The sequence below is a fragment of the Vombatus ursinus genome, unplaced genomic scaffold (assembly GCF_900497805.2).
Source record: "Vombatus ursinus unplaced genomic scaffold, bare-nosed wombat genome assembly UNPS02014821.1, whole genome shotgun sequence".
Classification (NCBI taxonomy): Eukaryota; Metazoa; Chordata; class Mammalia; order Diprotodontia; family Vombatidae; genus Vombatus; species Vombatus ursinus.
In genome coordinates, this window is record NW_020954599.1 from 6,366,909 (window position 1) to 6,391,287 (window position 24,379).

A 24,379-nucleotide genomic window follows, 5' to 3' on the forward strand; every position below is an offset into this window, starting at 1 on the left:
TCCTGGAGTATATTCACACTTAGGAAGGAGGACATATCTCTTGTCTGAAGTTGTGAGACTCAAATGATATAATATTTGTAACTCACAATGTCTGGCAGATAAATTCTTATCATCATCATCATTATCATCATTCCATATAGTTGTCATCCTTCTCTCGTCTCCCCTTACTTTCATCCATTTTCTACACAGCTGCTAAAATCATCATGCTAAAGCATGTTCTGCTTAGGAATCTTCAGTGGATTCCTAAATTCAGACTCCTCTGCTTAAGGCCCTGAGACATCTGTTTCCAACTCAACTTTTATGTCATTTCTCTCCCCCCAAAAAATTCCTACTAAACTAGAGTTTTCCTTGTTCTCTATAAACAACATTCCATCTTCTACCTCTATATCTTTGTTTAAGTTGTCTGTCATGCTTAGAATGTGCTTTCTCAAACCTTTCTCCTTACCTTTCACAAAGCATTTAAAGAAAACTTTGGGGGAAATTTTCTCTTAACTACTTGAAGGCAAAACTGGTTTTATCTTGTCTTTGTATCTCCAGTGCCTAGCACAGTGCCTCACACACAGTAGGTACTTAATAAATGCTTGTTGAATGATTTCTGATGTGAATAAAAGAGAGGAAACAAGACCAATTAATTGAGTATGCAACTAAAATTTTTTTTAAAAAATCAATAAATAATAATCCTTAAAATTACAGACTAGAAATTTTGAAAATCAAAGAGGAAATAAACAAAACTGAAATGAAAATCACTATTGAGGTAAAAACTCTTAAAAAAGTAATAAAAAATGACAAGGGGAAAATTTACAAAAATAGAGAAAATGAAGAAAAGTTATCAGAAACTACTATAACCAATTTAATGCCAGCAAAACTTAAATTCTGTGTATGAATATTTACAAAAAAAATTTAAAAGTGAGTTGATAAAGCAGAAAATAGAGAATACAAACAATTTCAGTAAGAGAGATTGAACAAGTTATAAATGAAATTTGAAAATACGAAGAAATGTTATCTGGTCCAGACGATTATATATGCCCATATATTCATATTTATTTAAATATTTATTTATCTATATAAACTCTCTCAAACAGCTTAAGAACAAATAATACCTATGTTTCATAAATTGTTGCCAAAATGGAGAAAGACAGTAGTTGAATAAACTCTCTCTGAGATATGTATTGCAAAATATCCAAACAACTGAGAATTAGTAAAGAAAGCTGTAGACCAATATTAATAAAAATGTTAAATAAAATATTAGCTAAGAAGTCAAAATAATATATTAAAATATGTTATGATAAGGTTATATTTATACCTAAGATTCATGGATAGTTCAACATTAGGAAGCCTATTAATATAATAGTTTATGTGTATTTAAAATAAGAAAAATCAAATAACCATATTATTTTATACAGAAAAAAATCCTTTAACAGAACCTAAGAAATTATAGGAATAAAGTCACTATTTCCAACTATGTCCACATTTAGCTTTCTAAAATGAAAAGATAACATTATTAGAATAAGATTGACAGACTTGGTCATTGAATTGTTTATTGTTGCTTAACTCTTTTTCCTTGTGACAGAGGTTACAATGTGAAGATGGAGTGGGTATTGAGTACTGACTGGTGTGTAAAAAAAAAGTATAAATAAAACATTTAAAAGTAAATGAACTAGAATGAAATTTTAAAAGTTTTACCAGGAAGTATCTTCAAGAAAACATAATGTACTAACCCATTGGCAAGGTATTTTTTTTAAATAAAATTAGAGGAAAGTGCTTTCTACTGAGAGAGACCACATTCCTAAGGATTCTGAATTCATTTAGACATCAAAGCACAACACAATTATGAATGAACCTCAAAATATTTAAGGAGAAATAAAATCCATCTACTTGACGAGATGAGGTGTGACACATATTGACTGTGAGATATTAGACAAATCATATACTTTTTTCAGTATTCCAAGCAACTCTTTAAGACTGTAAGTATTAGATGAGGTGCTGATATTTTTTGGTCGAGCCAGTTTCCTCAATGTAAGTTCCCCAGACCAATGAAATCACAGATCTTCCTTTCTGTCTTCAAAAAAAAAAAAAAAATCTAAGTCCAAAAGAAGAAATAACTGCTATTTCTCAAGAATAAGGAAAATCAAGATTTTTTTTTCCCTCCCCACATACTCTCAAAAATAAACTGAAGAAAAAAAAAGAGTTCTACTTATTCGTTGCTGAGAGAGTTGAGTTTAGTTCGACAGTTGGTGCCCCAAAGAGTTTGTCACTTTCACATTCAGGTCCTGACCAGACACAGTCCTGCTTGGTTTTTGAAAGCTGACAGTGTCCCTGTTCAAGGTGATAAACCTCCGGGCACTGTGTACATTTAGCTGCTGGCATAGGGATAAATAAGCATTGACAACTTGACAGTTCATCAGTAGAAAGACCACTGTTTTTGAGAACACTGAGAAACAAGGACTAAGTCATACTCTAGTTTATATACTTTTCCAAGGAAGCATACTTGATTAATAACAACATTCTGAAGTCTGGAAAAATTATGCAATGAACAGTTTTCTCTTTCTGAGTGTCTCAAAGTATGTTACATATGTTAATGTATTTGTTAGAAGAAATCACACTATTTTCGAATGAACCTCTCCATCTCCATCTGCAAATATATACAAGGCTCTCAAAAATGTAGAAAAACTCTGAATGCACACTTTAAAACAACTAAAGTTAATTAAAAACACTAAGTCCATTTAAAAAATAAATATCATTATGAATTAAAATTAATTTAAGGATATATATTTAAAATGATTTAAAAATTTTTATTCTTCTGAAAAAGGGCACCTTTATTAAAATAAAATGCATTACATTGTTGCTTAGGCAAACCCAAGGTAGTAAGACTACTTTATGTCACTAAGTAATTAGCTTAAAAGACTTACCAACGAAAAGACTTACTTGTCATTTACAAGAAAACAATGCATCCTTATTACATTATAATTATTTTTTTTCATTTCCTGAGTTTGAAATTATTCTAACACTTGAACCATTATGTCAGTGTTATTATGACTGCATATTTAGAAAATAATTCATCTTTCCTTAAGACTTATATAATTATAAAAAAGTTGATACCCACATTTTAACTAGTTACTATCTGTTGTTCATAAAGTTTGATTTTTCTGGCATGACTTTGAAATAAATTTCCTTAATATAAATCAAAATCTAATAGAAATCTGTTTTTTCTACTGTTTATCATCATTAAATATTCAGCTCTAGTATCCAAAGTTAGTTAGTAACCAACTCATCATATATTACAAGAGATCAATGTTCATCCTTTCGTCCAATTGCCATAGTTTCAAATTTGCATAGAATCAAAATAACGTTGATTTAAGGGATAGATAGTTTTGTTTAATTGATTATGCTCACAAAATCTTCATTTTGGTTTCCCCACCTCCATGAAACAAAACTATTCAGTGTAATGGTACCAAAAATGCAGTGGTTGATCAAAGATTCCCTAGGAAGCTATTACTCTTCTTATTCTTTGTGCTATCTGCTTTAATTTTGCCTAAGTACATCCTTATTTTACTCTCAGAATTTTGAAGAAACAACTGGTTATGAACACTGATGGAAGTCTCCTCTGTACAATTAGAGATGTATAGTTAAGAACTCTATACAACTTAAATAGCCTTGGATCAAGGAAAATCATATACAAAGTATTTTTGTAAGCCTTAGAATACTTTATAAGCTTCAATTATTTCATTTCATATCATTTTATTTTATTTTAATTTTGTACTTTCGATTACACACATATATATGTATCAAAACTACAGAAAAATTATTTTTCTTGGAGGAAGGAGTAACATTTCTCCTCCATAAAATCATTTAAAGAAACATCTTTTATTGGAAACCACTTTCCAATTTTTTGCATAAGACATATAGCATGGAATATAAGAAAGATTCAGTTCTTCCAGACTATTTTCTATTTATTACATGACAAATATAGAAGCTAAAAAGTATAATGTCACATTTTAAAATGAATTTTCACTCTCACTATATGAAATTTATCTGGGAAATCATTCCAGTGTTATACATCCTACAAAGTACAAACCAGAAGCAATACATTATAGCAACAAAAAATATCATTTTTAAAAGGACTGACTATGAAATGAAAGATTTTTTCCACTCAGACAACTATCTCCTAACTTGTATTTTAATTTGTACTATAAATAACTTGTATTTTAAATAAACTCTATCATACTTTAGAACTTGTGATAATAATCTAATAATCTTCCTCTCATGCAACTCTATATAAACTACACAAAGTTCTTCACCCATAGTGGATGCAAATAAATTAAGCACGGCTGCAGTTAACATTAGGCAAAATCATTCTTATCAGCGTCTGGCCTTACCTTATGGACGCCTCTGCCAAGATCTTCTCCATAGTTGGTTCCAAGAATTTCAAAATGTACATTGGGATTGACCCCATTTTCTCCAAATTCTAAATCACCAGTCAATCCACTTATTCCTCCCTGAGGGATAGAAAACATTAGAGTGAAATGGCATAAGTTTTTGAAAAATTAATATTTAAAGAATTTTCTAAGCTGCCATCTGTGAAACAGCAAGGCCGATAAAAGGGCTAAACTGAATGGCTAGGTTTGGTGTTTTTTTTTTTTTAGTTTTAAAAATTAAGTTAATATGTTATTGATACTTTTTTGAGGAATTTGTAGTTGGTCAATCCCAACTATATTTACCCACATTTGAAAACTGGTAATACATATATGTGCAGAACATTTACTTGAATTATGGAAACTGTTTATAAATTATACTGAGTCATGCAAGTTTTATTATAGAAAGTAAATATCACGGTCATCTTCTAATGACTCCCACATTCTCACTCTTGGTCCAGTGATAACAATAACAGTAATAGCATTCATATAATGTTGAAGATTTGCAAAGTGCTTACAAATATTATTTTATCCTCACAACAAGCCTAGAAGGTAATTACTATTGTTATCCTTGCCTTTCAAATGAGGAAACTTCAATAGACAGAGGTGAAGTGACTTGCCCAGGGTCACATAGTTGCTAAATGTTTGGGTTCAAATTTGAACTCAAATCTTATTGACTCCAGATCCAATGATCCATGCAATTTGCCACTTATAATCCTACCCTGTAACAAAATACAGTTAAGCAAAACACATATGCCATCATTTGCTTCCCTTTGAATCTAGAATTCATCACATCTCAGCCAAGAGAAAGAAGACAGGCTATATCAATAGATCTCGGGGTAGGTAGGTGGTGCAGTGAATAGAGCTCTGGCTTTGGAGTCAGGAGGACCTGAGTTCAAACCCAGCTTCAGACCCTTAACACTTATTAGCTGTGTGACCCTGGGCAAGTCATGTAACCCCAATTGCCTCACCAAAAACAAACAAACAAACAAAAATAGATCTCTTAAGCCACAATTTGTCACCACATTGATCAGAGTTCTGATAGCTTTCAATGATGTTTACTTTATTGTGGTTATTGCATAAATCGTTTTGCTGATTCTGTGCATTTCATTTTGCATTAATACGCACAAATCTTCCCAAGTTTCCCTGAATGTTTCATATTTATTATTTCTTTTGGATTAATAATACTCTGTAACAGTCATTTGCTAAAATTTGTTTCATCATTGCACTTTATTCTAGTTCTTTGCTAACACAAAAAGGGGTAGCATAAATATTTTTGCATACATGGAAATTTTCCTTCAGTTTTTCACTTCCAAGGGGCATAAATCTAGTAGTACTGTTACTGTGTCAGAAGGTATATATAGTCTAGCAACTTCTCCAAAATAATAACAAATTTCTTTCCAGGACAGTTGGACTAATATGTAGCTCTGGAAACATTTAAGTTATGTGCCTGTCTTTCCGCAACACCTCAAACATTTATGATTTGTATATTCCATTATCTTTGCCAATCTCATGGGTATGGGGTAAAGCCCAAACTTTTTTAAATCTACATTTCTATTATAATATTTAGAACATATTTTCTTATGTTTGTTGATAATTTTCATTTCCTTTTTTGAAAACTGCCTATTCACATCCTTTTACCACTTATCTGTTGGTGATTGGCTATCAGATTTATTATAACAACATGCTGGGAAAATTTTCTTTCGTTTTATAGTTGCTCAGCTTATTTTAGCTATAATGATTTTGTTCATGAAAGAATTTTTAATTGTACATTATCAAAATTGTCTATTTTTGCTTTCAAGATCATCTCTATCCCTTATTTATTTCAGAATTCTCTACCTATCCATAGTGGTCCAAGGTCTCTCCTTCCAGTCTCCTCTATTTTTCTTCTTAAATGTTACAGTCTCTTGCATTTAGGCTGCATTTCAATTTGGAACTTTTTATGGAATATAATACAAGATGTTGATACAAACATAATTTCTAACAAACTGATTTCCATTTTCCCCCCAGAGATTTTTGTTATATAGGAGGAGGTATCTTTCCTTGGTGATATTAACATATTGGCAAGTGGAGGTGGCAAATGGAGGAGGCAAGTGGGAGTACAGACATTTTTAAAAGCATTATTTGTGAAAATAAAAACAAAATAATGAAAAAGGAATAAAAATTAACATTCTTCAATGGGATTCTTAGTACGTTAAACAGAATAACAATGTTATTCTGAGTTATAATATAGATATTATATGTGTATGTTTATGTGTATATATACACACAAGTCCCATAAACTCTGTGTTGGAAGATGGGTGTTTTGAGGGAGATGGGGTAGTCAAGGATTTAATTTACATAGAGAATATCTTACATGGAGTTCCTTTCAGTAATGCATATGGGAAATTCATCTGTAATTAGTCTTGAAGAATTGCCTGAAGCACCAATGTTAGGTGACTTGATCACCGTCAAAAAAGCAATGTGAATCAGGAGAAAGACTTGAAGCCACTTCTTGACTCCAAAAGCTCATTGTCATAATGCTATATAAATGAGTATTATTATTTTTATAACCTTTGAGATCAATTTTTGGGTTTATCCAATATCCTCAGTTTTACTGGACACTGTAAATAATGGAACAATTTTAATATATTTGTTTCTCTGTCATAACAGTGGCTGATACCTGCTTTTATCTCAAAAGTCCTCAAAACTCTGTTTTAGATAAAAGTAAGTACTAGCCAGTGTTATGACAGAGAAATAAATAGTTTTTTTTTGGATTTTGACATTTTATTACTGATACGCTTACTTTACTTTTTTCCTAGAGTTTTTGTTATATCAAATTTCCAAAAATCTAATAAAGTGAAGTTGAACAGGAATAAATATAAAAACTTGCACTGTGTAGAGAAAATCAATTTCATTGGTATAAAATGGGGTAAGCATGGTTAGATATCAATTATTTTGGAAACAATCTGGCATTTTTAGTGAGCTATACACTCAATATGCGTCAACAGTGTGATAGAGCAACCTCAAAAGTTAATGTGATCTTGGCATCAAGTGGGGCTTGGCTTCCAGGAATAGGAAAGTGGTCCTTCTACTTTACTCTACTTTGGTCAAAGGTCATTGATGTGCTAGAGTGCTTAGTGAGGGCAGCCAGAGTAGGTATAAGCCCTGAGCTCAGGTCCCGTGAGACCACTTAGGAGAACTAGAAATGTTTACCTAGAGAAAAAAAGACTAAGAAAGAACAGGATAAATGTGTTAAAGTGTTTGGAGGGCTGTCATACTGAAGAAGGATTAGGTTTGTTCTATCTGACCCCAGAGGGCAGGACCAAGAAAATCTTCCTAACAATTATAGCTATTTAAAAATGAAATGAACTGTCTTGAGAGGGGTTGGGTTCCCTACCTTGGAGGTAGTCAAGCAGAAGTTAGATGTCAATTTGTTAGATATGCTACAGTGGGGATTCCTTTTTTGGAATGGTTGGACTGGTAGCTACTGAGGTCCTTTCCAACTCTCAATTTCTGTGATACTGATCTTTCTGGCCACTCTCTCATTCATGCAAAACTTTATGGATCATCTATACAAGAACCAAGGGCATTTTTGATGAAGACATTAATTGGAAACAGGAAAGATTTAAAAGCTCTATTCAATAATGAAACCTATCTTTATTATTTCATAATTAACTAAAAGATCTAGGTAATACAAGATCCCATTGTGCTTATCATTTGTTGATTATGAAAAAGCATGTGATTCAGTAGAGCAAAATTCTGACTTAAAAGCTCTTTTCCAACAAGGCCTTAAATGACTTTTAATGTATACTTAAAAGACACGATCAAAATATCCCTATTAAACAATTACCTCATCATAAACATTAGAAGGAAGAGATTTAGTGCAGAGCCAAATTGAAGAGGAACTCTCATTGAGTATTAAGGTCTGTGGTTAATATCCTCTGCCTGCCTTGAACACCAGAAAGTTGATGAACCTCTTGGAAGATATATGACCATTCAAAAGAATGAACCCTAATCAGATGCATAGGAAATATGCAGATGAAGAATATCTCTAGATTGAGTCATGTATTTGGATGGACAAACTACAAAGTTTATCTATCAGTACGTGTATCTCAGACAGTGTATTCATCTGGTTGGTCACAAAGCTGTACAGTAGTAGAGGAGGCTGTGGAAAACTTCAAACTTTTTTAATGACCCCAAGCTTTTTCTGAAAGCACAGGCTCCTATTTTTAATACCTGTAGCTGTTAGTCTGTAAGGAATGGAATCCAACAATCACCATCACACTGAGGATAATGAGAGGTGTGTGATAAATGTGATGAGGATGCATCATAGAACCAATGAAAATTTTTGAAGAAAAGAAATTCAGAAGTAAAAGATATCATCAAAGCTGACTGTGATGGCCCTTACCTCTAAACCCTCCTACCAGGGGGAGGCTAAGACTGGTGGATCACTTGAACTCAGGAGTTCTGTGCTGCAGTAAAGTTAAGCTTATTATATCCAGCACCAATCTGGTGAGTTCCTAAGGAGAAGAGGGCCACCAGATTGCTGGTGGAGGCATGAACTAGCCAAGGTCAGAAGTGGAACAGAGCAAAACTTCCAGATCAATAAACAGTGGGATTGGGTCTGTGAATGGTCTCTGTATTTCCAGCTTGAGAGAATAAGTCTCTTCCCAAACCCCTACCAAAATAATAAAAAGATACCATCGAGAAATTGCCTGATAGGAAGAGGAAATGACAGATGAACCACCAGAGTGCCCCCTTGGTACCCTCACAATGTTGGAAGGAAGCTAGAAGGACCCTCAGCACAAAACAAAATGCTGTGGATCTTGGGCTAGTCACATAAACTCTTTGGACTCCAGTTTCTCATATGCAGAATGAGGGCATTGCATTAGATGATTTATATGGTCCCATTTAGCAATAAATTTATGATTCTGTGATTCATTTCTAAATATCCCCACAGCTCCATCTGTGTGTTGCTTTTGCTGTTTGTCTCTCATTTTCATGATCTTATCTTTCCAGGCCCCTGCACACCAACATTTTTCTTTTATGTTTTTTTTTTTTCCCTCTCATATGCCTTGGTGTTGAGGTGTTTTTTATAGCTATCACTAGCTAATGATCTTCCTTTTGGTCAATAAAACAAAGCAATCAAGTTTTTTTTTTTCCCTTCATTTTTCAGGTTTATGTTCTAAATTGTCAGGTGTCTGAGGGCTTGATAATGGGGGCATCACTCTAGCTCTATAATTACCCTGTCGTTGATTTGCTTAGAATCCAGATTGCTATGGTACATGCACTCTTCACCATTATTTTCATTATAGTTTTCCTTTTTTTACTGCAGCCTTATCTGATAGTTGGAGTTACTCACCATTAATTGATACAGCATAATTATTGATTTTCATTAGTTCAACATAAAGTTATTTTAGACATAGCTATGGTAAGAGATGTGTCAAGGAATAGCTTCTTGGTACTCCATATTTATTTCCTACTAATCTTTCTATGTCATTTGCAAAAATCTTCTTGTTTCCTTTCAATATTTTCGTTAAAGATATATGATAAGTAATTTTCACAAAGATTTTGTAGAGTTTAAAAAGTATGCAAAACAATAAGTAATCACTAGTGTTCTATCAGTTTTTAAAATAATACTGTGCTTGGTTTTTTTCTTGTTTCTGTTTTGTTTTTCCATTTATTTGAAACTCAGGGGCATGGTGGATAGATATAGGCCTTTGATCCAAAAAAGATCTAAGTTCAAGTCTTTCTTCTGACACATATCAGCTATATGACCCTGAGTAAATCATTTAATCTCTCAGTGCTTTCTTTAGGCAACAGGAATCTCACTAAGATGGTAAGTTCCTGAAATGCATTATTTAAAAGAATGTTCTTAGAGTTCCCTATAACAATGAACGTATAGTTCCAATCCCAATCTATTGATATTTCTTATCAAACCCTTAATATTTTTAAAACTTTAAGAGACTTAGAGAACAATATTTTCAGTTTATCACTCTTGACTAAGCAAAACATTTTTTAAAAGCATTTTTCTAGTCTCCCAAAAATCTCTTTCAATCCTGAAAAAGAAGTGAGTCATATCAAATAGTTATTTCATGTTGATACCTCCACGGTAAACCTATCATTTAGGTAAGCTAGTCAGAGTTGATTGATCTTGGCCCCACATATTAGCCATCTTGATGAATTCTGCTCCCTACCCCCCCTCAAGGCTGCCCTTGAAGTTGTTTTAATGAGATTTCATCTGTAATTGAATCCTAGGGTTGTGGGATCTCAAAATGTGACTTACATGGGCCCTATATCTTTGCTGAATCTTCACTGAGCAAACTTTATTAGATTTAATTAATCCAATCCAATACATTGATGAATCTCCATCTAGCAAACTCCAATGGATTTAATTAATCCATTGAATTTTACTAATATCTCTATATTAAGGATTCTGAAATCTCCCTAGGCTTCCCTAACCTCTCTGCTGACCTTCAATACCACATCTCTAGCTGCCTTTCAGACATCTCAAGCTGGAAGTAGGGTAGACATCTTAAACTCAACATGTCCCCAGATTAACTCATTATCTTTACCCCCTAAACCCCCCCTACCTCATACCTTCCCTCTTACTGTCAGTCTTTTATGACTCCCAGTCCTTCAGACTCAGAATCTAAGAATTATCCTGAAATCTTCAGTATCTCTCAAGCTCCATATCCAATCTGTTGCCAAGGCCTGCCAGTTGTACCTTTTCAACACCTTTCAAATATATCCTTTCTCTCCTCTGATAATGCTACCACCTCATCTTTGGATTATTGCAATAGTTTACTGGTGGATATGCCTACCCCAAGCCCTTCCCCACTCTAATACATCCTTTAGTTTAGCCACCAAAGTGATTATTCTAAAGTTCAGGCTTAATCATGTCATTCTCCCACTTAATCAACTCCAGGGATTCCCCATAATTTCCAACAACAAAAACAAATTCTTATATTCAGCATTAAAATGCTTTTATAACTTATCCCCTTCCTATCTTTCTAGTCTTTTACCCTACTCCCATCATGTACACTTCAGTCCAATGACATTGGCCTCTTTGCTATCCCCTGATCCATACATCTCCATCTCCAGGCTCTGGACTTTCCCTCTGACTTGTCTCTCATGTCTAGAATGTATTCCCTCTCATCTCTACTTACTGGCTTCCCTGATTTCCTTTAAACCCCAACTAAAATCTCATCTTCTGCAAGAAGCCTTTCCCAATCTCTCTTAATTCTTGAGCCTTCCTTCTCTTAATTATTTTCTATTTTCCTGTAATATAGCTTGTTTATACATATTTGTTTTCTGGTTTTCTCTTCCATTAGACTGTGAACTCCTTGAGGGCATGGACTGTCTTTTGCCTCTTTTTGTACCCCTACTACTTTGCTTAGTTCCTGGCACATAATAAGAACTAAATCAGTGTTTATTGACTGAGTGACTGACTACATCTTCCTAATGAAAGCTTTGTTCATTACTGACAATAAATGTTTAAGAATCAGAACCCATATGGCAACATATAAATAAGATTAAAAGGATGTAACTTGCTTTTCTATAGGATGGTGACAATACATAATATTTTAAAGTAGAAAGGGTTATTTAAAAATATTTTAATTCAACCCTTTCTTTGTTTTACAAAAGAAGATACCAAGGCCCATGGAGGTTAAATGACTTAAATCATATAACTACTTCATGCCAGAGATGGGATAAGAATTCAGTTCCCTTGCCTGTGATCTTTACATCTTACAATACTACCTCTCCTGCTTGTTTTTGTCCCAAGTTAAGTAGATGTGACTGAAAAGATGCTTAGGGAAAAGATACATGCAATAACATGGTGTAAGTTTTCACCAGCTTATGTGGCTTAAGCACAGTCCCACTTTAATTTGTTCTGTGATGGTTCCTGGGGAAGCTATATTCCTTAGTTCTTGTAATATTATTATCTTTTATTTCTCCTTTTTGGAATAACTTTACTGGGAAAAAAAAGCTCATTAAGGCTTGAGACTTTATTTTAAAATTGCAATGCTTGCTTTTGAAATTAATTAGAAATTTCCAATCTTCAGCTTTTGCCCTATAGGACAGATGTTTCTTTCCCTCAACAGATGGCAATTTAGGTCATACTTTAATATGTTTAGTTTATTGGCATCAACCCTGTTTTGGGCTTTTCACAACATATATCCTGTTACCTATTTTCTCCATTCTCAGAATTCTGGCCTGGATTCAATCCACCTTGAATTTTAGTCACATCACAAAATAGCTCAGTTTCTGATTTTATTTCAGTCAGTATGATCTATTTCAACTATCTATGCTAATAACTCTCAAATCTACACAATCCAAGCTCCCACCCATGTTCCAAGCTTGTATTTCTTACTCTCTAAAGGATATTTTCATGAGGCTGTTGCATGGTAACATAAAACCTAACATTTTAAATATCAAATTTGTAATTCCCTTTATACTCTTTCCCTTTCCCAAATTACACATTTTTGATAATAGAACTTCTGTTATTTTTGTCTTGTAGGCTTGAAATCTCAAAGTTTGACTTTTGCTTCTCCTTAACTCCTCACACCCGATCAATCCTCCAGGTGTGTGAAGTCTTTTTTCTTCAATATTTCTTGGAATTCTCCCTTTCCATTGATATTTATTGTTGCCACTCTGAGCCCTGCCCCCTTCTTAGAATGAATTTCTGCAGCTATCACCTATCTGGACTTTCTTCCTTTTCCAACCATCTCACAATTGCTATCAGAATAAATTTAGATATTGACTAACAATTAACACTTATGTCTATCCATAACTTGAAGAGTTCCAGAAATAGAAGGGTACAAAGCATAGACATGTATCAAAGGTAGATCATCAGGTCAACATTAGTCATCATGAAGGAGGATTGTGGAGTAAGCAGGGGCAAGTCCCCTGGTTATAGCGGGGAGATGTTAGAAACAGACAATCATGATCAGAAGTTGGGGGAACAGAACCATTGGTAGATACTTGCTACTAGGCAAAGAAAAATACTCATAGATGGGGAATTGAGCAAGTAAGGTAAAATAAAAGATTCCTTCCCGCCCCCTCCCCCTATGAAGGGACTAGACAAGTGAAAAATAAAAGGCTTTTGTCAAATATAAATTCTTATTGATGGCTTTCCTAAATACACATGACACACAATGAGTATTCCATGTATGAAATATCTCGATCAGTTAGGGTTGGTCCTCTTATATTTGGTTCAACATATTCATGTTCACTAATCTATTAGTCCTCTTTATTCTTCTCTAACAGTAATACTGTATCAGAGCAGGTTGGAGAATAATTGGAAGGTTGAATATAGACCAATTCTGCTGAGTATCTGTCATCGTTTCTATTCTTCTACTTATTCACCGAGGTCAAAGATTCCAATATCTGAGAATCTGAATATTAACACCGAATCTTCTCTGCTAAAAGATTCCATTGACTTCCCAAGGCATTTCCTCATCAAATTTCTATGAAGTGACTCTGTCTAATTTTTAGGGCTTTTTTTTTCATTATCTTTTCAGGCCAAATCATACTTAGCCTACTTTATAGACATATTGACTGTCATAAGGGATCTTTAGGATCTTCTCTACCCACTTAACTATTTTGGTCCATACTCTACCCAACTGCCAAAGCAAACGTCTTAAACTGCAGTTCTAACCATATCACACACACACCCCTCTTGCCTCAGTAAAATACAGTGGCTTCCTGTTACCTCCAGGATCTAATATAAATTTCTCTATTTCACTGTGAAAGCTCTCCACAGTTTGGCCCTTTTCTACTTTCCCAATCTTCTTCCATTCTACTCCACTGCAAGGACTCTGCAATGCAGAACACTGCATTTCTGGAATGTGTGTCTTTTCACTGGCAGTCATCCACAAGTGAAATCATCTTCCTTCTCAGCTCTGCCTCCTGGCTTTTCTGGCTTCTTCAAGTCACAGCTAAATCCAGAGTGCATCCCCTCTGAGATAGCGTACAGCTGATCCTATCTCTATCTTGTTTGCAAACAGTTGTTTGCTTCTTTTCTTCCCCCTTAGACTGTGAGCTCCTTGAGAGCAATTGTCTTTGGTGGTTTTGAGTATCTTCAGATCTCAGCACAGTTCTTGACACATAGTAGGTGCTGAATAAATGCTTGTTGACTGATTTCATGTCATAGAGGAGGAAGCTGAAGCTAAGAGAAATAAGGCTACATAGGAGGATCAGAGCTCTCTCCAAGTCCTGACTCTTTCCCAACTTCCCAAATCCTGCCCCTGATACTCTCTCACTGTTACTCCTGGGCAAGTCACTTAACTTCTTCCAGCCTCAGCTTCCTCATTCTTAAAATGTTATAATAAGAGCAACTACCTCATAGGGTTGTGTTAAGGATGGACTGAGATAATATCAGCAAAGAACTTGCAAACCCGAAAGGTCATATAAATAACAGCTACTGGTAGCAATTATTATTAAGACAGCATCTTCTCATCTCCTTACTATTCCCATGTAAACCATACACACACACACACACACACACACACACACACACACACACACACATAATCAGGTAGGTGGCACAGTGGATAGAATGCCAAGCCTGGGGTCAGGAATACTCATCTTCATAAGTTCTAAGTTCAAATCTGGCCTCAGACACTTACTAGTTGTGTGACCCTGGGCAACTCACTTAACCTTGTTTGCCTCAGTTTCCTCACCTGTAAAACGAGTTGGAGAAGAAAATAGCAAACCATTCCAGTATCTCTGCTAAGAAAACCTTAAATGGGGTCATGACTAGTCAGACAGGACTGAATCTCACACACACACACACACACACACACACACACCCTTTCTCCCCCCACCCCCATCCTTTTGCAATTTGATCAGATTTATAAGATTCCAGAAAAATATATCGAACTTTCTTAGGTCACTGGCCGAGTCTGTACTTCCTATATTTTAAGATATGGACTAAAAATCTAAATTCTGTTCTCAGATACCATCTTTTGGACTAGCTGTTGAATTACAAAATCTGACTTCTCTTTTGAAGAGAAATTCTTGCCTTCATTTGATAGCAGTGATGAAAACTCATAACCTCTGTCCCTAAGGTCTTGTTTTGAGACCATGACTTCATAATCTTTAGGGTTTTCTAGATTCTCTCTAGTATCATTGGAAACCACATGGACGACCAAAAAGAGTGAGGTAGGGAGTAGTCTCACGTTGGAAAAAAAATTAGATCTCTTTTATTTCCTAAAGACATACTTGAGAGATAACTTGCCTTTCTCTGCATGTTATAAAGTTGAAGAAAGAAGAGGAAGAAGAAGGGAAAGAGGAGTAAGAAGAATTGTGAAAGGTTTGGGAATTATGAAGGCCTTTTTTATGAAGACTGCTTTTTGGTGAAATTAGAAGGATTTGGGAAGGTGAAGCAGAAAGAGAGGGGTGGGATCCAATGAAAGAGGACCGAAGGTAGAGGAGGGGGAGACACATTAGGGGTCAAAAAGTAATTCTAGAACTGAAGGAGGGAGTGTTAAGATTTGAAGGGAATGAGAACAAATTTATAATGGCCTCAAGAGAGTGTGCAGAGGCTAAAGTTTCCCCAGGATCAGGCGATGGTTATCTTTGTTTGAAAGGCTAGCTGATCTCCTTCCTAGAAGGAAAGTTAAAAGGTTTCCATGAATGCCTCATCATTTCCTGCAGAGAATAAAATGCTTCTTAAAAATAAAAAGAGGGGTAGAGCCAAGATGGCAGAGAAAAGGCAGCCACTTGCCTGAGCTCTTCCCAAAATCCCACTGAACACCTTTAAATAATGCCATAAAACAATTCCTGGAGCAGCAGAACCCACAAAAGAATGGGGTGAAATAATTTTCAAGTCAAAGACAACTTAGATTGAAGGTCAACAGGAAAGGTCTGTCACACCAGGGTGAGAGGGAAGCACAGTTCACCAGCCCTAGCCCCAGTAAACCAGGAGCAGGCCTTGAAAGCCACTGAATTAGCAGCCACAGCAGCTGCTTCCGGAGCTCTCAGCCCACAGATGGTAAGACGGTTGAACAATTGTTAGAAGGAGATTACAGGGCACTTTGCTGGCACTGAGGACAGGGCTCTGTTGCTTTGCCTGTACTCAGATCTGTGCTGCAGTCCTGGGTGGCAGTCCCAGGGTGAAAAGGAGCACTAGCATGTCAGAGCTTACAGCTGCAGAGGAGTGGGAACCCTTGTCACAGTTCCAGGGCAGAAAAGAGTGCTTGTGATCATTCACAGACCAGAGCACAGGCCAGGAGGGTAGTAAACACACCTTTCCTTAGATAATACCACCTTGGAAGCACTGAAAACTTACAGGGCCTAGAAGTATCTCTGAAAACAGCTACACAAAACCCATGAAACTTGGGATAGTGTGCCCTCCGACCTGAAAGCAGAGACCTACTTTAACAAAAAAAAAAAAAAAGACAAGAAATAGGCTAAGAAAATAAGCAACCAACAGGAGAAAACATTCTGATCATAGAAAGTTACTATGATGACAGGTAAGATCAAAACACACAATCAGAAGAAGATAAAGTCAAAGTTCCAACATCCAAAGTCTCTAAGATAAATAAGAATTGGTCTCAGGCCATGTAAGCTCTCATAAAGGATTTTGAAAATCAAGTAAGAGAGGTAGAGAAAAAATTAAGAAGAGAAATAAGAATGATGCAGAAAACCATGAAAAACAAATCAATAGCTTGGTAAAGGAGGCACGCGCGCGCGCACACACACACACACACACACACAAATACTGAAGAAAATCACACCTTAAAAATAGAGTAGGTCAAATGATAAAAGAGGTACAAAAAGCTGGTGAGGAAAAGAATGCCTTAAAAACAACTGGCAAAATCAAAAAAGAGGCATAAAAATTCACTGAAGAAAAAAAGAACTCCTTTAAAAAATAGAATTGGCCAAATGGAAAAGGAGGTACAAAAGCTCACTGAGGAAAATAATTCCTTAAAATGTAGTATTGAGCAAATGAAAGCTAACGACTTAATGACAAAACAAGAAACAATAAATCAAAACCAAAAGAATGAAAAAAAATAGAAGACAATGCGAAATATCTCATTGGAAAAACAACTGACCTAGAAAATAGATCCAGGAGAAATAATTAAAAAATGAAAGCCATGATCAAAAAAGAAAAAAAAGCCCTAGACATCATCTTCCAAGAAATTATCAAGGAAAATTACCCTAATATTCTAGAACCAGAGGGTAAAATAGAAATTGAAGGAATCTACCAAACACCTCCTGAAAGAGATCCCAAAATGAAAACTCCCAGAAATAGTATAGCCAAATTTCAGAGCTCCCAGGTCAAGGAGCACATATTGCAAGTGACCAGAAAGAGAAACAATTTAAGCAACGTAGAGTCACAGTCAAGAGAGCACAAGATAAAGCAGTTTCTGCAATAAGGGATCGAAGGGCTTGGAATATAATATTCCACAGGGCAAAGAAAGTAGGATTACAGCCAAGAATCACCTACCCAGAAAAACTGAGTATAATCCTTCAGGGGGAAAATGGACATTCAATGAAACAGAGGACTTACAAGCATTCTTGATGAAAAGAGCAGAGCTGAATAGAAAATTTGACTTTTAAATACAAGACTCAAGAGAAGCATAAAAAGGTAAACAGGAAAGGGAAATCATAGTGGACTTAATAAAATTAATCTGTTTACATTCCTACATGGGAAGATGATACTTGTAACTCGTAAGAACTTTCTCATTATTAGGGCAGTTGGAAGGAGTATATCTAGACAGAGGACACAGGAGTGAGTTGAATATGATGAGATGATATCTAAAAAGAATAAAATTAAGCAGTGAGAGAGAAATGTGCTGGGAAAAAAGAAAAGGGAGAGGTATAGCAGGGTAAATTATCTCAGATAAAAGAGGCAAGAAAAAGCTTTTAAAGTGGAGGGGAAGGGGGAGGTGAGAGGAAATGAGTGGACTTTACTCTCATCAGAATTGGCTCAAAGAGGAAATAACATACACACTTAATTAGGTATAGAAATCTATCTTACCCTACAGGGAAAGTAGTAACGGAAGGAGATAAGAGAAGGGGGGGGTGATAGAAGGGAGGGCAGATTGGGGGAGGGGGTAGTCAGAAGCAAAACACTTTTGAGTCAGCACAGGGTGAAAGGAGAAAGAGAATAGAATAAAAAGGAGGATTGCCTAGAAGGAAAGATACTTAGCAACAGTAACCGAAAAAATTTTGAAGCAAGTTTCTCTGTTAAAGGCCTCATTTCTCAAACATATAGAAAACTAAGTCAAATTTATAAAAATAAGTCATTCTACAATTGATATATGATTAAAATATATGAACAGTTTTCAGATGAAAAAATGCTCTGATTCACTATTAATTGGAGAAATGCACATTAAAACAATTATGAGGTACTACCTCATACCTATTAGATTGACCAATAGGACAGAAAAAGAAAATGACAAAGGTTGGAGGGGATGTGAGGGGAAAAATGAGATATTAATGCACTGATGGTGGAGTTGTGAATTGATTCAACCATTCTGTGGAGCAATTTGGAACGATGCCCAAAGGGCTATAAAACTAGCACACCCTTTGCCTTAGCAATAACACTACTAGGACTATATCCCCAAAGAGATTTTTTAAAAAAGGGAAAATGACCTATATGTACACAAATATTTAAAAGTTTTTTTTATGGTAGCAAAGAATTGGAAATTGAGGGGATGCCCATAAATTGGGGAATGGCTGAGCAAATTGTGGGATGTGATTATGATGGAATACTATTGTGCTATAAGAAATGATAAGCAGGATGCTCTCAGAAAAACCTGGAAAGACTTACTGATGCAAAGTGAAATATACTGTGTACAAAGTAACAGCAATATTGTCTGATGATCCGCTGTGAATGACTTAGCTATTCTCAGCAATACATGATCCAAGACAACTCTGAAGGACTTAAGATGAAAAATCCTATCCATCCCCAGATGGTTTCTGAATATAGATTGAAGCATACTTTTTCTAACTTTATTTTTCTTGAGGGTTTTTTTTTGTTCTGTTTTCTTTCACAATATGACTAATATGGAAATGTTTTGTGTGACTACACAGGTATAACCTGTTTCAAAATATTTGCCTTCTCAATGAGGGGAAGTGGAGAGGGAGGAAAGGAGGGAATTTAGAACTCGATGTTTTAAAAATGAATGTTAAAAATTGTTTTTACATGTATGCTAAATAAAAAAAATTGAAACAAAAAGCAAGTATCTGAAGAGGCAGTGAGGTACTCTGACCTATATTGGCAGCAGCAGCAGCAACAACAACGTGTTGGGGGTGGGTGGTGGGGGAAGGATTAGAAAAATGTCACCCAGAGAAAGGATCATTTAATCTGTGTGGGTAAGGCAGAGAAATGAGGGTCTTTTCCATGGGAGGTAGCTGGATCCTCAAAGGAGGAAGTGGCTACTTGTCTAAGAAGGAATGAGAAGATGGATCCACAGGGGCTGTCAGGTGAGATCTACCAGTAAGGGAGGCAGAGAGTTGATTGCTTCCTTCCTGACTGTGAATTTTCCTTTCTTCATGGCTTCTTTTCTTGCCCTTTTTCCCCCTTCTTCTCCTAGGGTCTTTCTTTCACCTCTGTTCTTCTTTCTCATCTTCCAGTCATTCTACTCTTTGAACTCTAAACATTGACTTCTTCCTTTTCCTCAAGTGCTTCTAAATTTCCCATTCCCCAAATCAAACTCTGCCCTTTTTCACAATCCTCAAAAGTCCTTCACAATTCCTCCTTATTTGTCTTAGGGTCTTTTCCTTCCTACTCTGCTTACTCATAATCTTCTCCCACTAAAAACAGGTAGGAAAATCTATATCTTGCCTCTATTTCATTTATTCATAATATCCCCCTTTTGTTCATATATTCAATTCTGTTCTCTTATTGAAGCTTTTGACTAGGCAGGAAGACCTGTGTGTGAATCCTGCCTCAGACACTGAGAAACTCTGTGACCCTGGGAAAGTGAGATAATCTTTCCAGGTACCAGTTTCCTCATTTTTCCAGTTTCTCCATTTGTCCATTGAAGAGGTTGGACTCAGTGACCTTGAAAATAGTTCAGATGGTAAGCCAACAAACATATCTTAAGCACTTGGTATGTTCCAGGCACAATACTGTAGTGAAGGGTGGGATGGATAGGTGTAGGAATGGCAATTGTTAACTATTGCTAAAAATTGGACCTTGTTGTTTTCTTGAAACTATCCACCATCTGGGCAAACAGGCGAACTACTACTCCATTACAGTATACTATTCTGGGTCAATATGCCACTGTCTCTAGATGATATGTTGTGGTAACCTGTCAGTCCTCTTACACTGACTTTTATTGTAATAAAGGAAATATAGAAGACTAAGTGTACAAATTACAAGTTAACAAGCATCCAAGTTAACTAGTAATCCTATTTTCTTAATAAATTATTTAGCATGCACAATAGCAGAGATCTTATCTCATGTAAGTCAGGACTTACTTATTATTGCACATATCTTTTATCATTGATTTAGTATTTCAGAGTATCTTACCACTTTATGAGATTTTTACCATGGAAATGTATCACTTTGAAGATCAATATTTGTTCTGATAAGATAGCTGTTAATGCTAATTTTCTTTAGGAAAAAAGTGTGCATTATAGCTGACTCTCAAACATAGGATCAAAAAAAAGTCAAATGTAGGATGATAGATAAGATAGATAATTTATGCAAAAATGTCTTTAGCTAATAGTTATAGTACCATTTAACTTTTATGATAGCAACTATAAAAATGGATTTGAGATTCATCTTTATGGAAAGAAGTACTGCTGATCACCAAAATAAAGTAGAGAGGAAGGCAGAGCAGTAGATGGTATTGACAGAGGAGGAGAAGGTAAAGAAGCAAAAAACATAGACGATAATCTACTGAAAAAGCCAGGTTCTGAATTGATTAAATTCCCTAGAATAGAAGGTAAAGTCATTTCATTAAGAATTTTTTTCTTCTTTGTTTGCCTGAAGTGTGTGTGTGTGTGTGCGTGTGTGTGTGTGCGTGTGTGTGTGTGTTTGAAAACTGGCTCTGTACAATTTAAACAAATTTTTAGAAAACCATCATCACTCCCATTTAATTTTCTTAAATTTCCCCTTCCCGTTATCTCCAACATTATGCAGTCAAGCAATCTATGCTTAGATTCTACTTGAGGCTTTAGTGGTAGAATGGGGGCAGGCAAATTAGAAAGAGCTGAACTGACGAAGGGAAAGTTTATGAAAAAGATGAGGGTTGGGTGATAAAATTGGAAAGAAAGCCTGACTGAGTTTGGGGAAAGGAAATTTGGGAGTATTGAAGAGAGGGAGAAGGACTCAAGCTGAAGGAGAATTAAGGAAGAGGAAAAGGGAGAGGGATGGGAGGGAGAAGAGAAGAAAGAAAAGAAAGTGATTGAGAAAAAAGAGGAGGAAGAAGAAATTTGGGAGGTATGTAGGTGGTATACTGAACTGTGAGTCAGGAATACCTGAGTTCAAATTCAGCCTGAGACACTTAACTAGCTGTTTGACCTTGGGAAAGTCACAACATAGACCTATTTCAGTGTCCTCACCCATAAATGGAGTCAGTTGGAAAGAGGACATCTCGGTTCTAAATGTAATGATTCTATGATAAGGTAAGAAGTTAGTGAAACAAGGGAAAACGAATTGAATGTGACCATCGAAGTCCTGATAAGGCAAGTGGGCATTGGCAGTAAGAAGGTAAGGGAAAACTTGCAATTTGACACAACTCCCAAAAGCAGTTTGCTACAGCAGTTATCTAAGAGAACTACTAGCAACAAGGAAAAATCAAAATGAACTGAGCTTCCAGCAAGTATGGAGAAGCTGAGCAAATTTTGCAATGGTCTGTATAGAAATATGTGTGTATATAATACATATATATATGTAAATATATATATGTGTATATATAAATATATATACATATAAATATATATGTATATATATAATATATATACATATAAATATATATGCATACATATATAAATATATACAGATATCACTTGTGTATGCATGTGTGTGTGCATGTGCGTGTGTGTGTATGTGTGTGTGTGTGTGTGTGTGTGTGTGTGTGTGTGTGTGTGTGTATGCCTTGTTTCTGTCATGGCCAAATGAGTGCCCAAAGTTCAGGCTGATAGCCCTTCTAGGAGGTAAAGTAAAACAGTCTCTAGAAAGCCTTCTCATTCATTTTTTTAGGATCAATAGTGTTCTTAAAAATCAAACCAAAACAAAACAAAAAGAACCAAATAAACAAAATCACTAAAATGCTTAACTAAAGGCTTCAAAGTGAAAACAAAGAAGAAAAATGATCTGACTGTGTCTGGATAATGGTGAGTAGAACAATGTCACACTGAGGGGAAAACTGAACCAGACCATTGGAACTTTACATCTTGATACATTGTAGTTACCCAATGTCTCTTGCATCCATTCCCTTCTCTATACTTATGAGGCCACAGCATTAGTCCAGGCATTCATCTCCTCAATCACTAGATTTTCTAGTTTCCTTCAAAATTCAGCTTAAGCACTCCCTCCTTCCTACATGAGTCCTTTCATTATTCTTCCAGCTACTTGTCTCTCTTCCCCTCTACCCCCCGATTAAACAAACAAATAAACAAAAAATGAGGAAAATAATAAAAAACTTACTGATAGGATCCATTACAATGGGCAAAAATCCACTTACTCTCCTCTCCCCTACCCATCACTGACATTGAGGTAGAAAGAAAAACAAATCCCCTACTACAAACAATTACAGGCAAGTAAAACAAATGTACACGTTGGCCATGTCCAAAATAAATATATTTAATTTTGCCCTCCAAATCCTTCATCTCTCTATCTGGAGGTGCATAGCATGTTTCATCATTAGTCCTCTGGAACTGTGATTGGTCATTAGGCAGATCAGAGTTCCTAATTCTTGCAAAGTTGTTTGCATTTACTATAATGCTGTCATTGTATAAATCCTTCTGGTTCTGTTCACTTTGCATCAGTCTATATAAGATGTTCTTGGTTTCTTTGAAGCCATCCCTTTTATCCTTTCTTACAGCAGAAGAGTATGCCATCGCATTTCTATACCATAACTTGTTCCACCATTCCCTGATTTATGGGCCCCTCTTTATTTCCCTGAGGCAGCTAGGTAGAGAAATGGATAGAGTGCTGGGCTTGGAATCAGGAAGGCTCATCTGCATAAGTTCAAATATGACACTAGCTATGTGACTGTGTGACTCTGGGCAAGTCACTTAACCCTGAACTAGAAAAGGAAATGGCATACCATTTCAATGCCTTTGCCAAGAAAACCCCATATGGGGTCATGAACAGTCAGACACAACTGAAAAATGACTGAATGGGGCAGGTAGGTGGTGCAGTAGATAGAGCGCTGGTCCAGGATTCAGGAGGACCTGAGTTCAAATCCAGCCTCAGACACATAACACTTACTAGCTATGTGACCCTGGGCAAGTCATTTAACCCCATTGCCTAGCCAAAAAAAAAAAAAAACAAAGCCAAAAAAACCAAAAAACAAAAAAAAAAATGACTGAACAACAATAATATTATATTCCCATTCTTTGCCACTTCCAAAAGAGTTATAAATATTTTTGTGCATCCTTAGAATTGGTTTTGCTTAGGACTAATTCCTCCATTAATCTATCCCCCCTCTAATTCCCGCTTTTCCCCTTTCCCCCTGTTTCCCTGTTGATTAAAATATATTTCTGTACTCAGTTGTATGGGTATGTATATTCTTCCCTCCTTTGAACAGTTTAGATAAGAGTAAGCATCTTGAAGAGCATTTTGTGAAGATTAATGAAATCAGAAACAGAAGAAATATCATCATTGGAGGAACACTCATCCATTCTGTCACATGGACAGAAAGGAAATAGATGAGGAGTTAGGTAATCAAATCATAAACATGGCAGAGAGCCCTGGTAGAGTAGTGACAAGAAACTTTAATTATTTGATATTTTCTGGTTTGTTCCCTCTCTCTCTCTCTCTCTCTCTCTCTCTCTCTCTCTCTCTCTCTCTC

At 35.7% G+C, this 24,379-nt stretch overlaps 1 protein-coding gene across 1 annotated transcript in view; it reads right to left on the bottom strand.

The window, feature by feature from the left end:
* Nucleotides 1-24,379, bottom strand: part of GRID2 (glutamate ionotropic receptor delta type subunit 2) — a 1,698,202-nt gene that overhangs the window by 581,338 nt on the left and 1,092,485 nt on the right. The window contains exon 8 of the mRNA XM_027837543.1: nt 4,377-4,496. Within this exon, the coding sequence (XP_027693344.1) occupies nt 4,377-4,496 (120 nt within the window). The remainder of the gene's footprint in view (nt 1-4,376; nt 4,497-24,379) is intronic.